Source organism: Nothobranchius furzeri, chromosome 12, assembly GCF_043380555.1.
Source record: "Nothobranchius furzeri strain GRZ-AD chromosome 12, NfurGRZ-RIMD1, whole genome shotgun sequence".
Classification (NCBI taxonomy): domain Eukaryota; kingdom Metazoa; phylum Chordata; class Actinopteri; order Cyprinodontiformes; family Nothobranchiidae; genus Nothobranchius; species Nothobranchius furzeri.
Genome location: NC_091752.1, coordinates 13663555 through 13679431, shown reverse-complemented (window position 1 = coordinate 13679431; position 15877 = coordinate 13663555). Strand labels below are relative to the sequence as shown.

General features: G+C 44.6%; 1 protein-coding gene across 9 annotated transcripts in view; it reads right to left on the bottom strand.

Annotated features, from left to right (window-relative positions):
- Positions 1–55: 55 nt before the first annotated feature.
- blnk (B cell linker) overlaps positions 56–15877 on the bottom strand; it is a 105695-nt gene continuing 89873 nt past the window's right edge. For 7 of the 9 annotated variants that reach the window (XM_070542296.1, XM_070542297.1, XM_070542298.1 and 4 more), the window contains 16 exons: positions 11029–11131; positions 10849–10932; positions 7422–7447; positions 7289–7317; positions 5963–6016; positions 5631–5658; positions 5509–5560; positions 3608–3650; positions 3490–3514; positions 3360–3390; positions 3164–3236; positions 3039–3067; positions 1590–1645; positions 1425–1508; positions 1192–1347; positions 56–895 (listed from right to left, as the gene is read on the bottom strand). In XM_070542296.1, the coding sequence (XP_070398397.1) occupies positions 779–895; positions 1192–1347; positions 1425–1508; positions 1590–1645; positions 3039–3067; positions 3164–3236; positions 3360–3390; positions 3490–3514; positions 3608–3650; positions 5509–5560; positions 5631–5658; positions 5963–6016; positions 7289–7317; positions 7422–7447; positions 10849–10932; positions 11029–11131 (990 nt within the window). In that variant the 3' untranslated portion in view covers positions 56–778. Of the gene's footprint in view, positions 896–1191; positions 1348–1424; positions 1509–1589; positions 1646–3038; positions 3272–3359; positions 3391–3489; positions 3515–3607; positions 3651–5508; positions 5561–5630; positions 5659–5962; positions 6017–7288; positions 7318–7421; positions 7448–10848; positions 10933–11028; positions 11132–15877 lie in introns of all 9 variants that reach the window. The other 2 variants (XR_011515663.1, XR_011515662.1) reach the window with 2 other exon arrangements.

The window sequence follows — 15877 nt, the reverse complement described above, 5'->3', positions numbered from 1 at the left end:
GACATGGTTGTGGTTCATGGAGGGCATGCTTGTAAATGACTGACAGGACACGAGCACCTGGGTACATACAGGTGGGATTTATCAGCAGACTGGTGCAGAGAAACATGCGTACAAGAGGCCAGCACAATCATAGATCAGGATTTTGGCCGTTCGTACGAACATTCTAGATTTCATTCGTAGGGTGGATTTTCGGCAAGTTTATATGAGCATTTGATGAATGAGGGCCCTGGTCTGGTATTCCTTTAAGATCTAAGGTAATTAACTGTGTTTGAGGAGGACACTGCCCTCAGCTCAGCATGGTGGTGACAGTGTCATGGTATGCAGTCCAACAGAAGCTATAGCATTTATTACTTTACAGAAAGGAAAGCTGTGACTAGCAGGATAAAAATTTAAAGCATAGTATGAAAACCCCCAAAGGATGAAGTAAAATGATGAAATGGTTCAATTGGACAAATTTACACCAACCAGCATCACACTATCTAAAGTCACCCCTAGCACTAGCAGCACCTATTCAGCAAGAAAACATCTCAGAAAACAAAAAAGTCGAAGTTCTTCCCGTCCTCCAAACGCCTCTTAATTCCAGACCAGTTACCAAACCGATGTCTCTGCAACCCCCAAAGGCCCAATAGTCCTGGTAGCACACAGCCAAGACAACCCCACATGTTCTTTATTTGGGTTTTTATTGGTAGGAACTGCTTTGGTTCTGCTTAATAATTGGGTCTGAGTTTGGTACAGTCTTCTAATAACATTCAAAGCAAAATGTAGATCTGAGATCTCTTCAGGGCTTCACCGGGTAACACAGTTTGGTGGCATCCTTGGTGTTACTCTGACTGTCAATCAGCACCAGGGGATTCCTCTGGTGGTTCTCAATGATGTGTGGGACGCTGGTGAAGTACTGAAAAAGACAAAATGGAGAATCTTCTAAGAAAGAATGAAAAAACTGCAGAATGTTGTAAAACAGCTGTTTCCTGGAGGAACATCTGAAGAGCAGAATCCAGCTAGTTGGAGGTTTGCGTTTCACTGAAAAACATTCAGCAGTGGAGGAAAGTATATTTTTGTCAGATTTACATAAAATGATGTCCTGAAAGCTATCTCTTCACTCGTGTGAACGCACCATCAGCTAGCCCTAACCCATGCTGAACGGCCCGAGATGATGCTGTTGTCTGAAAGGACAGAGGTAAAAGGTTCTACCTCTTCTCCTTTCTTCTCCCTCCCAAGAGCGTACTGCTGAGAAGCTGGTAGATAGCGGATCGGGATGTTGTACACTCTGCCGTTGTAGAACACCACTAATGTGTACGGCTGCAGCGCATCCTGCCCAGAGCTCTTTCTCACCATAAATGCTCCGTCCTAAAGCAGAGAACACGCTCCGGTCAAACCCAGAGAAGCAAAAACCATCCTCTCTTATCCCATAACAGGATCCACACCTTATTTGAACAGAGCAAGGCATCATCTGCTGTCTTGCGATCACATGAATGGGCAAACCATGGTTTGTTACAAACATCTGTATCCTGCAAAGGCAGCAAATACAACAGAGAAATGTGTTAAGCATCACTTGTTCAAACTAAAATAAAACCAGTTACACTTCTCACCTTGTCTTGGTCTGTGGACCAACTTTCAACATCAGCATTGTTGTTGTCAGCGGTTTCTGGTAAAAGGAAAACAACCTGTATCAGCTGTCCTAGATCTGGTGGGTCTGCTCCATGGCATGTCTATTAGTGATACAAGGCTGTGTGAACACGCGTGAAAAGAGGCGTGGCTCTCCTAAAGGGGATGGGTCTGTCTGATACCCCAGGGCCAGCAGTGTGTGAGTGGTGTTTATCAATCTAATCCATTGCCTATGGGCAGGCCCGCACCACCGGAGAAAGGTCTCTGTTTTTAGTATTCTGCTTCTGTATACATAGAACAGAGAAGATACTAATATTTATTATTAGACACTAGAAAATACTAGTACCTCACTACTGTATACTAATACACTAATGAGGGCTGGAGCGGAAGCATGCACCCCCACACATCACATCTAAAATACTGGCTTGGTCGGGAGAGCTGTGCTATTGCATTTCTGTTTGGAGTTGCCATGGCAACACCAATAGCAAAACATTGTGCATAGACCACATTTTGTTTGTACTTGTAGGGCGCGCTCTTGACCTGACTCCTGTATAATCGTTGATGCTGGCCATAGGTTGGACATTTGATCACGCTTGGGCGTGCTGCACTTGACGGAGCTTCCAGAAAGGTGGGCATCTTTTCTCTCCCTCCCTGGGTCTGTTTATGAGCTGATGCTGGGCTAATGCATTTGTTAGCTTAAATAGCCGTCACCTTATGTAACACAGAGCAGTAATCTGATGGTTTTTTTTTGTTTTTTGTTTTTACCTTGGGCTAACATGTTTCGGCCAGAACTTCCACCTTCTGAGCGGCTGTGACGAATGCGAAGAGCTCAGGACGAGGCTGGGACATGTGGCTAAACACTTCCCAGCCTCGTCCTCTTCTCAGGAGGAGCAGAAACTTGTTAGAAGGTGACTAAAGGCTTTGCTGCTCTGAGTTAAAACAAGAATCCCAACTTGATCTAGAATCAGGTGTGTCTGAGCAGGGACATGTAGAAAACATGCAGGTTTACTCCCCTGTTATTCAGTATGGAGGTTGCTCTGATATCTTCTAATGCTTCATGTGAGCATGTTCAGGTACTTTACTTTAGACACTTTAATGTTTTGTGGGGAACAATAGTTTCTGATGAATGTTCCTGCTTCTGAGTATTAAAGACTGTTTTAAGTCTGTTCCACTCGTACATATTTTATATATTTATATATATATATATATATATGAGAACAGTCCTTTGTCTTCATGTCTAACTGTTTTATCTGATCTGTTGTTCTTTGGTGTAAAGCTATGTTGCTGCTGCCTCTTGGCCAGATCGTCGTTGGAAACGAGAACAGGTTCTCATCTGGTTAAACGGAAATTTGCATGAGGCCCATGAGCACCAGCAGAGGGAGCCACCAAATCCCCCAGAGTGAATTATACAACCAAAACCTATTTATACTTACTGGGAGGGGGAAAATGTGGAAAAGGAATTCTGCAAGAGTCCAGAAAAAACAGAACAAATTCAGCAGAAACAAAGCAACAAGCGGCCTGGTGTGATTTATTTTAGCAGTGCTATGGCGTGACTGACTTTGGTCGTTTAATATCCAGCGAGAAACCTTTGGGAGGTTTCTGCTCAGCCTGGACCGCAGGGAGAGTTTTACCTTTGGAAGGAAAACAACCTGTTTCTCTTCAGCCACTAAAATGTAAATACGTGTGATTTTTACCCTCTAACTGCTCTGATGCGGAAAATCACACAAATTACTTTTTTTAACTTTCCAACTTACTTTCACATTTTTTTGGGTTTGAATCTGGTTTCTGCAATAAAACAATGATTTAATTGCATTTGAGCATCACAAAAGAAAGGCCACTGGTATCACATGAAATTCTGGTTAGATGAGAGGACACATTTCCTACCGGCCCTAACGGTGGTTTTGGTGATCTGTGGGAGCAAGCACAGATGTGCATCTCAGATTACAGCCCAGAGTTTAGTGGTGTGTGAATACAAGTGACAGACAGGATTAATAACTCTTACTCTTTGGGTAAGGGCTTCTGTAGATAAGGAGGAGGAGGAGCACCTAGAGGAGGACACATGATCATGATGTTCTGATCTTTCTTTGCTCATACCGTAAATCCTGTAATACAGGCCCGGGTCTGTATTTGACTCAAGCTCATCAAGCTCCAGGCCTTTATTGGAAGGAGGACCAGAATTAGAGGCAGGTCTCAATTTCTATTTGAGCAAAATGAACTAATGGTTCACTGGAGTTTTTGACAATTAAAATTGCGCCCACATTTTCAAAGTTAAACACATTTCTTTTAACAACGGTAGTTTCTGCTTCAGCCATCTCCCCCCTCCCCCTGCGCAGCGGCCACAAACTCACTGATGCGCCTGCAGCCTCTCAGTGTTCCTGCTGCTCTAAACATTAAAATAATTATTTCATTTTCTGTTCCTCACTTCTGATTACCTTCAGTGGTGTCTGTTTGTTGCAACCACCAGGTACAAAAACTAACTTGTTTTTATTTGACTATTTTTCTGTCCTGTCTGTTTATCATCTTCCTGCATCTCCTCTCAATCCTGAAGAAAAACTGCTACCTGGGTTCATATATATTCACCTTATGAGTTACCTTTGAACTGCAGTTCTAAAAGATCTACCGACCACAAAAACAGCGCAGTGCTCGCCGGTCAGTTAGGTGCGTCACTGAGGACAAAACAGGTGATGCGCCCCGATCCACAGCAGCGAAACGCATCAGGCACAAATAAAAGAATAAAAGACAGAAAACATAAAAGGGAATGAGCCGACATGAACGATCGCGTGTTAAATTAGTTTTTGAGGTGGCGACACCTGATTTGATAATGTTACTGTGGCCGTGCTCAGGACGCAGATGTCTGGAGCGCGTCAACGATCAGAGCTTTGCATGCGCAAGCTGGTTAAGGTTAGGATGGGGGTGAGGGGAATGTTAAACTGCAAGAGGGTAAACGTCACAATTTGGTTAAATGTCCGTTTTACGGCGGGTGTCAGTACCAACACTCTGGCACAGCGCGTTGCCTCCCGATGCGCAGGAGCTTGTCACCTGCTGACAGCAGGCTGCTGTCTTTTCCAAGGACTGCTTCTTGCCGGTCATTATCACGTGACAGCGACTAGTCGATGACAGGCATAAAAAGTCACTATAGAGCGGTGAAGTCGACTAGTGACTAGTTCATACAACCCCTGCTACTGTTCCCCAGAGTGTTCTGCAGCATAATCAGCACGTTCTCTTTGAACTTGATATCAAATTTTCGCCTCCTCTTCGTCTCCCCACGGTTAAAGTTACCCTCGCGGTCTATCACTGGCAAATCAAAAGTGAGACGATGACACAACCGCCCTCCGTACTTGCTTGTTACCACATTCCATCCGGCCACAATAAAACCGGCCATTATTCACCTCCGCCGACTCCGACACCGGCCAAAATATGATACCCGGCAATTAATTGAATACAGGCCAATATTAGAGGATTTACGGTATTTAAACTTCAGACTCAGACTTATGCAGTAAATCGATCACTACCTTCAAATGTATAAACTGATCTAAGAATAAAACAGATCAAATAAGAGCTCCTGTTTGAAGCTGCTGTGATGTTGACCCTTTCCAGGAACCCGGAGTCCCAGAGAGGTACAGGTCATTAGAAATGGTAAACGCTGACTCGGCATTCAAACATCCTGCAAGTTGGCTAGAAAATAAAAGACAATAAACGTTTGAAAAATCTAGTAGGATCATAAGATTAAAGAGGTCAGGAATGCACGAGTTTTACAAAGTAGATAAAACCACTTTTCCTAAGTATATTGTGAAGGAAACTTCTGTATGCATGTTGGCTAGTTGGCCTCTAGGTGGCACATTCCTCTAAAGCCAGGAATGTTTTGTTATTTAAATGATTTTTTCTTGTAGAATTAAAACTCACCGTCATGTGGATCACAGACTTCATACTCATCGTCAGCAGTGGGGTCGTGAATCTGCAGGATTTACAGACGAATGTTTTAAACTCCCTCTGAATAATAATCTTTCAGTGCCGTTTGTACTTACAGGAGGTGGGGGAGACCTCCTGTTCATCCTAGAAAACACAGGAACACAAAACAGCTCAATGTTAATGAAATAAGATAGTCAATGCAAAATCTGCAGCATTTCAATAAAAAACTAGAAAAGTTTGTTTAGTCTTTACAATCAGAATTAACACAGAAATAAAGAAGTTATTCATCATTTCATAAGGCAACTTTATTTATAAAGCACTTTTCATACACAGAAGCAATTCAATGGTCATAAATCGTAATTATGATGATGATGAGACCAGAACTATTGATTTTATCAGCATTAGCCCCGCCCACTGACTCTGAAGTAACACGTAAATGCTGTCTCACCTGGGGTAGCGCTTTGGTAATGATTGAGTTTTGTTTACAAAAACCAGACCCAATCTGGAACCAAATCAAAAGCAAACAGTTAATATTTACATTCACACGATGTTTCTGAGATTTTTTAATAATTTAGATTAGTGCAGAGATGATTCCATGCAGTCTCAGTGCTGTGGAGTTGCAAACAACCTAGCTGGTTGTTCGTCTCCAAAAGGTCGTTACACTGGATCATACCTGATTGGTGATCGGTCTGTGGTTTTCCTTTAAGAGAGGCTTAACAGCAGTGGTTTTCCGGGATTTGGGAAAAATACCAGACATTAAAAAGTAATTTACAGGCAATTGAAACATTTTAAAAGTAGTTTGGCGGGGTCCAGACAGCAGGTAGATGGGTTTAAGGTCTGTAGCTACAGGACATAAAAGGAAGAAGACAATCTTGACTTCTGCACTGACCTGAGTGACTCCTGTATCCATTTTTATGACTCATTTGGTAATGACATCATTCTCACATGTTTCCAGTGCCAGGAGTTACCTGGTCCTGTTGCTAGGTCTCAGCACCATCACCCCACTTTCATCGTCAGTGAGATCCAAAAGGTTGGGAGCAATCAAGGAGGGGCTACATGACCTAAATCTTCGTTTCTTTTGTTTTACTCCAATGTATTATCATCTGTTGTGAGCTATCTCTGACATGTACAGGATGTCACCTAGTGGATGTACACTTACAACCGATTCACAACATGCTAGATGTTAAACTACACGTAAATAACAATTATACATGCAGCTGTAGACGAGTACAAACATATCTGAATGGTTTGTAGGGAATTTAAGACGGCTGACTGCGACCATTTTTGGCTGTGGACACCGTGTTGCCATCGTGATTATTGTTTGCTGTTAGCGTCAACCGGCGCAGCCATGTTTGTTTTGCTTAGCCGGGCGCTTGAAACTATCATCAAAACTAAGTCCCACCCTACAGCACAGTACTGACACATAATTGGTTTGGCCTATTTTAGGTCAGAGGTCGGACGGTTTGAACTGGAGCGGTACACGATGGATTCTCCTGAGTTTGGAAAACTCTCGTGAGAATCCATCTTGCAGAGCAAGGTTAGGAAATAAAAGGAAAGCATCTGCTCCTCTTGACAGCAAGCAGGAAAAAGATGAGATGCACTGGTTTATACATGCAATAAAAAGTTGATTTGGGGGTGGTTCGTTCTTTAAATGATCCAGTTAAATAAATGTAGAGCAGAAGTTTGTAAAAATGACATTTTATGCTTTATTTTATTCTATTTCATATCTATTCAAAAGCACGAATAAATCCAGTGACAGAAGAATGAAACTGACCTGTTTGTTTGAGGAGATGTAGACGTCTCCTGTAAAGTTATCAGATGTCACCAAACTCACTTCAATAAAATCCTACTTCTCAAAGAATTTTGGTAATTACTGTTTTAAACAATATAACTACACAGCATCTTACCTCTTTGTCAGGAACTTCATAAAAATCTGGAAACAAACACCAAAATAAGCCAGAATAAGTATAAAACTCCAACAGTCCTTTACAGTTTTCATCCCGAAGGAGGCAAACTCCACCACATTTAGCAAGTTCAGGAGCATTTCTCTCCTGAATGTGGAAGGGAAGATTTTCTTCTCCATCCTGGCCAAGAGGCTGACCACCTACCTTACCCGCAATGGGTATATCAACACCAGGGTCTTCCAGGGTGCATGCAACACTCGTCAGTGATATGGGAAGTCCTGATGGGTGCAACACATCTTAGGGTCTTTGAAAAGCTTTAATATCAGGGCTTTTATGCAGACTGGCACATAGAAAAGTCCAAGGCATTCTCAATGAGTTGGTGAGGGATGAAACCTTTATGCACTGGCAAGGTCCAGCCACACAACATGCAGGTCCTCTCGCTTTGTCGTTTTGTTCTGTGGCAGGGGTGAGGAGTGAGCACCACCTCACCCCTGCCATGTGGACCTCAAGGGATAAACCATCAATCCAGCTCAATGGTCAACTTTCCTCACGGGTGGGAGGGTTAAATGAAAATGCAACATCTCACCTTTTAACTTTCATGCTTTGGAGCAGAAAAAGTCCATAAAACCTAAATACTGTAATCGAAGCCCAGTGTGCTCCGCTCTGGTTGACTGTGATGTTCACCTGTTCCAGCCAGACACCTGCACCTGTGGGGGTGGCTCTCAGCTGAGGAAGGAGCTGTGTGGTTCTGTTTATCTTCATCATAGACAACAGGTGCTCACACAGGTTAGTGCTGCTGAACACGGAGAGCAGCTGAGCAGCTGGACAACGCTGTTGGTCAGCGTGTCGGGGGGAGAGATAATAGCAGCTACATAGTCAGACTGACTGGAGCTAAATCATCTCAGTCTGGAAGTTGGTCGGTGTGCTTTCTCTGTCAGCAGCAGATAACTGAGCGGTTAAAAATCCATTTCTGGACTTCAAAGTCGGCTAATTTGTGAGTAAACTCGCTGAGTAAGAGGAGTGTTTGTCCGAGGCAGAGGAAATAATGCTGCAGACGCTGATGCTAGTAGCATGGATGCTAAATTCTTGGATAGTTATTTTCTCTTGTTGCGTTAATTAAACACAAATGTGGATACACTGTGACCTAGTAGAGAGTAGTCACTGCACTACTAACACAATCGCCATGCATCATGGGAAATGTAGTTTATAGCCAATGTACACTTTGAAGCGGCATAGACCTATTTTAAGACACTTGAGGCTCTCGCGGGCCACATCTGGCCTGCGGGCCTTGTTTCTGACACATGTGGGCTATATGGACAATATTACCACCATTCTTCAGACAGCAGCAGGTACGACTAGCGTGCTGGAAAGGATAGACGAGCTGTTAAGGTTGGCAAGGATGAAGATTAAATCCACAAAGTCACACAGCCTGTCCCTCAGAAAAGGGGTCAGAAGCGACCACACCATTTTCAGAGTGGGCACTGTAGGGTTGGGCATCGAGCATTGATTGGAACCGGTTCCAACTGTTAGTTTTTCCTGGAATCATTCAACGTTTTTTATTTTAATTCCTAGTATGCCGACGGAAGAGAAATCCGCAGCCGATCTCCGTGAAAAATAAACGTGATCTGCAAATTGTGATCAACGCTTTCCAGAGCTGATCACACCAGCTGTGTGTGCAGATCGTTACTGACAGCAGCTACGTTTAAGTTTCACTTCCTGTTCTGACTGAATGCTGCTGCAGCATGGAGGTGTAGTTCTCTGTCATCCTGGACATGATCATCCTGAGAGCTTTAGCTGAAAACAGCTGGACGTTTCTGGATGTGTTGGAGACATTTAGCCTCTCATCCCAGAGGCTTCTGCCAGACTTTGGTTGTGGTCAGAAACAAACACACTGGTTGTGCTGCAAGTCTTTTTCTTTTTTTCTCCAAAACATGTTTTTGTCTAAATGAAGGTGATGTTGTTGTTCATAGAATTAAAATTCATGTTGAAGTTAAGATTATTTCATCCAGTAGAACCTGTGGTTAGCTGGATCATTTAAAACATGGAATGTCTTGAAAGATTCTGAATCGGGAATCGATAGGAACCGGAATCGAAATGAGGATTTGGAACCGGAATCAGAATTGTTCAAAATCAAACGATGCCCAACCCTAGCCGTGGTCAGATTCCACTGCCGGTGAGGCAACCTGTCTGTAGCCTTGGTCATACCTACACAGCTGACCTCACAGACAAGGATATGAGGGAAACCGTGAGGATGCAGCTAGCAGACGGCTTGGACAAAATCGACCAGAGCCAACTCCACGGCAAGTACAAAGTGTGGAGCTATCAGGTCATGCTGCACCCAAGGATGATGTGGCTTCTAAAGCCATGTGAGGTCCCTTCCTCAGTGGCGGACAAGATGAATGGGTTGGCAAATTTGTTCATCAGGAAGTGGTTGGGACTGCCAAGATGCCAGTCGGATATAGGCCTCTTTGGCAAGAACGCACTGCAGCTATCAGTCTGGGATACAAGCAGAAAACGGCGTGGCTGGTGCTGGAGCTGAGGGAATCTACTGACCAACTAGTGAGAGCAGCTGGCCCCCAGATACAAACAGGGAGGAAATAGAAAGCCCAGGAAGAGGTTGACAGAGCAATCAGCAGACTGAAACATTGTTAGGGGGCTGGCAGAGTCCAGTAGAGTTGGGCAGGCCTAGGGAGTAGTGAGATCCCTCCCTTCTGGTCTAAGGCCTCCAAGGAAGAGCAGAAAGTTGTGGTGGTGGCAGATAAAACAAGGACGGAGCAGGAGGCCTGCGGGCCTTGTGTCTCAGAGCCAGCAGGGAGGATGGATGTCATGTGGAGGAGTACTATGGGAGCATGGGGTACTAGGCCCCTTATACACATTACTGGCAGTAAGTCAAGCTTGTTCCCAGAGAGAGTTTGACACCACATAGTCGTGGATACAAGCGGCCAAAATGAGATTTCTCTGCAGGGTGGCTGGTGGTGGCTAACCCAACACCCTCCTCATCCGGGAGGGTGTTGGAGTAGACTCGCTGCTCCTCCACATCAAGAGGAGCCAGTTGAGGTGACTCGGGCATCTGATTAGGATGCCTCCTCGACACCACTCTGGTGAGGTTTTCTGGGCACGTACAACTGGGAGGAAACCCAAAGGAAGACCCAGGACACGCTGGATGGACTATGTCTCTCACCTGGCCAGGGAACATCTCAGGATTCCCCCGGAGGAGCTGGCCCAAGTGGCTGGGGGGGAGGGAAGTCAGGGCCTCCCTGCTTAGGCCTCTGCCCTCACAACCCAAACTCAGGTACAAGCAAATGAAAATGCTTGGATAGATGGTTAGATGTTATCTTTCATGTTGTTGTTATGAAAACATTTTTCATCAAAGAGCCATTAGGGGCCCCGGGGCTGCAGACTCGTGTTAGACGAGGGAACCTGTACCTACCAGGACTGGGTGGATGCTCTGGAACGTGTGCGGGGAATGTGTGATGCTTCCTTTCAGCTTTGTTTCTCTTACGAGACAATGGATCTGCAGAAGCATGGAAACAATGTGGAGTATTTCATAAATATGTTTTGTTATTTTTACTGGATGCATTTCCTGAATATATTTTATTGAGTATCTTACTGGGAGCTGGATTCTCTGAAGGTTCAATGTAGTTACCATCATTGTCACCATCCTCCTCCTCCTCCTCCTCATCATCAGAAACATCTGGGTCAACGTAGTCTCCCTATAAGGTCAGAGTGATTCCGTACTCAGGGTTTCAGCTGAAGCCCGGTTCACACAGCATGATAATTATAATGATTGATTCAGTCCTACACCATTACAGTGATGGCTCTGAAGATAGTTTTGTTACATAATCATGCAGCACGTGGTGTGTTCAGGGATTTCTGTTCCACTTGGAAGCGGTATTTTTGGCTGCCATTGTAGTTTTACTCCTGGTCTTTTGGACAACATGGTTTTGGGTTTTACATGGGTGGGCTTCGTACCACAGCAGCTCAGGAGGTAGAGCGGGTTGTCCAGTAATCTGAAGGTTGCAGGTTCTATCCCAGCTTCGGACAGAGAATTCTGCTGTTGTGTCCTTGGGCAAGACACTTAACCCACCTTGCCTGCTGGTGGTGGTCTGAGAGACCGGGGGCCTCAGTACTCGGCAGCCTCGCCTCTGTCAGTGCGTCCCACAGCAGCTGTGGCTACATCGTAGCTCATCACCACCAGGGTGTGAATGTGTGTGTGAATGTGTGTGTGAATGTGTGTGTGAATGTGTGTGTGAATGGGTGAATGATACACTGTAGTGTAAAGTGCTTTGGAGTCCTCTGACTGTGAAAGACGCCATACAAGTGTGGGCCATTATCATTTATTTTAGATTGGACACAATCTCAGCTGCTCCAGGTTGCGCCCAGAAACACGATAATCCTTTTTAACTTTATTGACAACCACTAAACAGTTTATAATGGATTAATTGGTGCAGATCTGTGCATCATTAAGTAGTCTTTCACAAATGAAATTATGAATTTCTTTCCTCACCAGAATGAACACTAAGGGAGCATTTAGAGGATTCTACACAACACTTAGAAATAAAACATTTCTGCTGTTTGTTTAATTTTCATGACTTTTCAGACCTTCAATCTAATGTATAATGCTGACACCTCCACCCCATCAAAGTCTACCTGCTTAAATGCAACGTTTTTCCACAGTCTGTAATGCTGTGAGTTATCATGAACCCACAGAAAAAGTTGTGCACAGTGATGTAAAGCTTGTGTCCTATCTGCACCCACGGCAGCGTTTAAATGCTCATAAACATTTAGATATGACATGCTTAAACTATTATGCTGCTACCTGTCATCAGGAACCAGGCAGCAGAAAAATAACCGAGTCTAAAACATTTGTCTAAAATGTGTTCAGATAAAACACAAATCAATGCTTTCATATATCCGCCCAAAAACATCACCTTTTCAAAAAGCACGTGGATAGGAAATGTGTTATCATTAGGAATATATTTAAAAGCAGCCTCATGATTGAATGTGGTTCTAACTGTTTACTTCCTCAGTAAGCAGCTGCAATCAGGAAGTGCTCACAGGTCTGTTGATCAGAACGCGTGCTGCTGCACGGTGGTGGAACATGGAGGTGCAGAGGCTGCGGCAGCCGCAGCAGCAGCACTGTAACTTTTAACTTTTGTAAGTCTCATCTGGTCAACAAAACTCGCACACATCTCGTAATCTTTTTGTTATCAAAGAGGTTTTTTTTTAGCCTATCAGCATCTCGTTTTCATTACGAGAAAAGTCCAAACCCTTTAGGCATTGTCACCGCTAACGAAAACAGCACTTCTTGGAAGCACATTGGGGCCGCTCCGGTCATAAATGTGGGATAAATCACAATGTAGAATGCCTTGGTTCAGTATTGAAGGAAATAATAATGCTGCCTTTTAAATGTGACATTGTAACCAATCAGAAAGCGAAGTGACGTAAGTGCGCATAGACATGAATACGTAGACGTCCTATTGGAAAGCGTAACAGTGTCGCCGCCATATAGGATGGGCTCCTCACTCTCCAAACCCAACTGGTGTCAATTCAGGGTGACCAACCAGCATATTATCAAAAACAGATCACATGGGATTACTACTGACTTTTCTAGCCTCCCCGTTTATATTTTATTATATTTATATTTTAACTATCATGCCATACCACAGTGAAAGAGTATAATAAAACGTGTTTTTAGTTGGGTAAGCACCTTCCCCAGAAGAGATAAATACACTGGGAGTGAAAAGAGACCCATCCAAGATGGCGGCTGGCTATACGGTAGCTCCAATAGGGAACCTAAGTATCTTCCCTTTCCAACTCGGCTCACGGGTCCCTGAACGGGGCTAAAAGAGCTATTTTCTGACCTGCCTTACGCCCTGGATCACACACATGTTATACTGCAATTTAAATGAAAACTAATTACGGGTGTTTCCACCACACCTGTCACGTACTTTGAGATTTATCAGCTTGCAAAAGTTCGTAATTAACATAACTACAAGTCGGATGTCAGTACGTTGCATATATGGCGTCACCACAGAGTCTCCTCTCCACTAGCATAGCTGATGCTTACCACATGACCAGATTCATGGTGGTTCTTTCCTCCTGTCTTTTCCCTCAGTTTTCTCCATGTCTGGTTTGATGAGGTCACTTTCGTGAAGCCCATTTGTAGTCCTGGACTTATTTTTACACAAAACCTAAAATATCGTTCCCGCCGTTCAAATATAAGTTCTTTATTGGTATCAAAATGCATCTTTAAAATTCACAGACATCATGTGTGAAATCCATGGCACAAAACAAGTGTTTTTAGCCCCGTTGACTTGCATTCACTTTTTCGTTCTTCCGGGGACCCATGGTCGGGAAGTAGATGGGCGGGACTTAGGCTCCCTACAGCCAGTCCACAGCACATCTACGTATATGTCTGTGAAAGCATGCTGCATGCCCCTCATTTTTTTTACTCCAAAAAGACGTTTGATCTCAGGAGATTTCCTATCTCACAGAGTAAAGTCAGGGAATTTGTGTGTAATTTGTAGTTTTTGCCACTTGGATGCACACCACACCAAAGTAGATACATCTTTGATTTTTATTGCCTGCATGCAGCCTCTCATGCTTGGAAAAATGTCCAAAAATCAAAAATCCTGCCACGTGACCCAGTCAGTGATGTCAAGTCCTGCTTATGAGGGTTCCTATCCAACATGTTTTAATTGTTTCTCTGCTCCAACACACCTAGTTCAGTGACGTGCAATCAGAGGAAGCAGGGGAGAGTCTGCCTCTCTAACCATCATCGTGACACTGACAAGTAAAATCACAATCAGAAGGTTTACATCCCTGTGTGTGAGGATCCCAGCTTTAGGAAACTGCTGCTGTTCTTGGTGCAAGAAAAATAAATGATGAGCAAAATTAGAATTAAGTTAATGATAATAATATAAGGAGGCAATAGTTAGAGAAGCAGCTGCTTCATACAAGTCAGTGTAGGTACAGGTCAGAGCGAGTCAGATCAGGTGCAAACACAACACCGGGTCATGTGACTGGAACCAAGCAGCTGGAGTGGGCGGGTCTACGATTGTTGTTCATGAGTCCGACCACAGAGGGGAAGAAACGGTTCTTGAGGTGAGAGGTTCTGGTCCAAATGGATCAGAACCTCCAGCCAGATGGGAGCGAGTCATGAAGACTGTGTCCAGGGTGAGACGGGTCAGCTGTGATCTGACCTGCACGCCTCAGTGACCTGTAGGTGTACAGGTCCTGTATGGAGGGGAGTTAGCAGCCAGTGACCTTCTCAGCAGAGCGTGTAACACGCTGCAGCTTCTTCCTGTCCCTGGTGGTAGCTCCAACGTACCACACGGTGATGGAAGAGGTGAGGATGACTCGATGACTGCGGAGTAGAACTGCCTCATCGACTCTATTGGCAGGTTGAATTTCTTCAGCTGCCTCAGGAAGTTCATCCTCTGCTGGGCCTTTTTATGATGGAGGACGGTGGGCTCCCACTGGAGGACCTGGGTGATGGTGGTACCCAGGAAGAGACATGAGTCCACCATCGTAATGGGAGTGTTAGACAGGGTTATGGGGAGGGCTGTGTGCTTCCCAAAGTCCACAACAACCTCCGCTGTCTTCTGGGTGTTCAGCACCAGGTTCCTCCTCCTTCTGTAGGCAGACTCATCCCCGTCAGAGATGAGTCTGATGACGATGGTGTCGTCTGCAAACTTGATAAGCTTGACTGACTCGTGGTTGGAGATGCAGCTGTTGGTGTACAGGGAGAAGATCAGAGGGGAGAACACAGCCCTGAGGAGAACCGGTGCTGATTGTCTGCAGGTCAGTGAGATTCCTCCCCAGCCTCACCTGCTGCTTCCTGTCTGTCAGGAAGTCAGTGATCCACCTGATCTTGGACAGTTTGTCTTGGAAGAGGTATGGGAAGATTGTGTTGAAGGCAGGGCTGAAGTCCACCAACTGGATCCTGGTGTAGGTACCTGGGGACAGTAGCGGTTTTAGGCACGGGCAGACAGGGCAGTTGCCCGGGGCGGCATTTTTTCATGACACAAAAGGGGCGCACAAGCGCCGGGTAAAAAATAAAAAAGAAAGAAATCTGCGCCGCACCGAGGTTTTCTATTATCTGTCATATGACAGTGTCTGGATTGGAAACAGCAAGTTGGCGCCCCCTGCAGCTGCAGGCGCTCCTGCTGACTGAGAACGTCCACGCGCACCGTGTGTGGATGAAGAAGAGGAAGGGGAGGGGTGCGGCGGGGCAATTCACCTCTGGGTCTTTCCCAAATGAAATGAGCGGGTAGGGGCTGAGTCAACTGTATTAACATGGCTAAAGTCAATCACATCTTGATGTTCTTCCATTTAACGCACATTTCATTCATAATATCTTAAACACAGGCCTATCATTTTTTCAGGTTTTTCTGAATTGTATGAAATGGCCGAATAAAAAAAGGAAAAACAAAACGATTTTGTGGTCACCCACC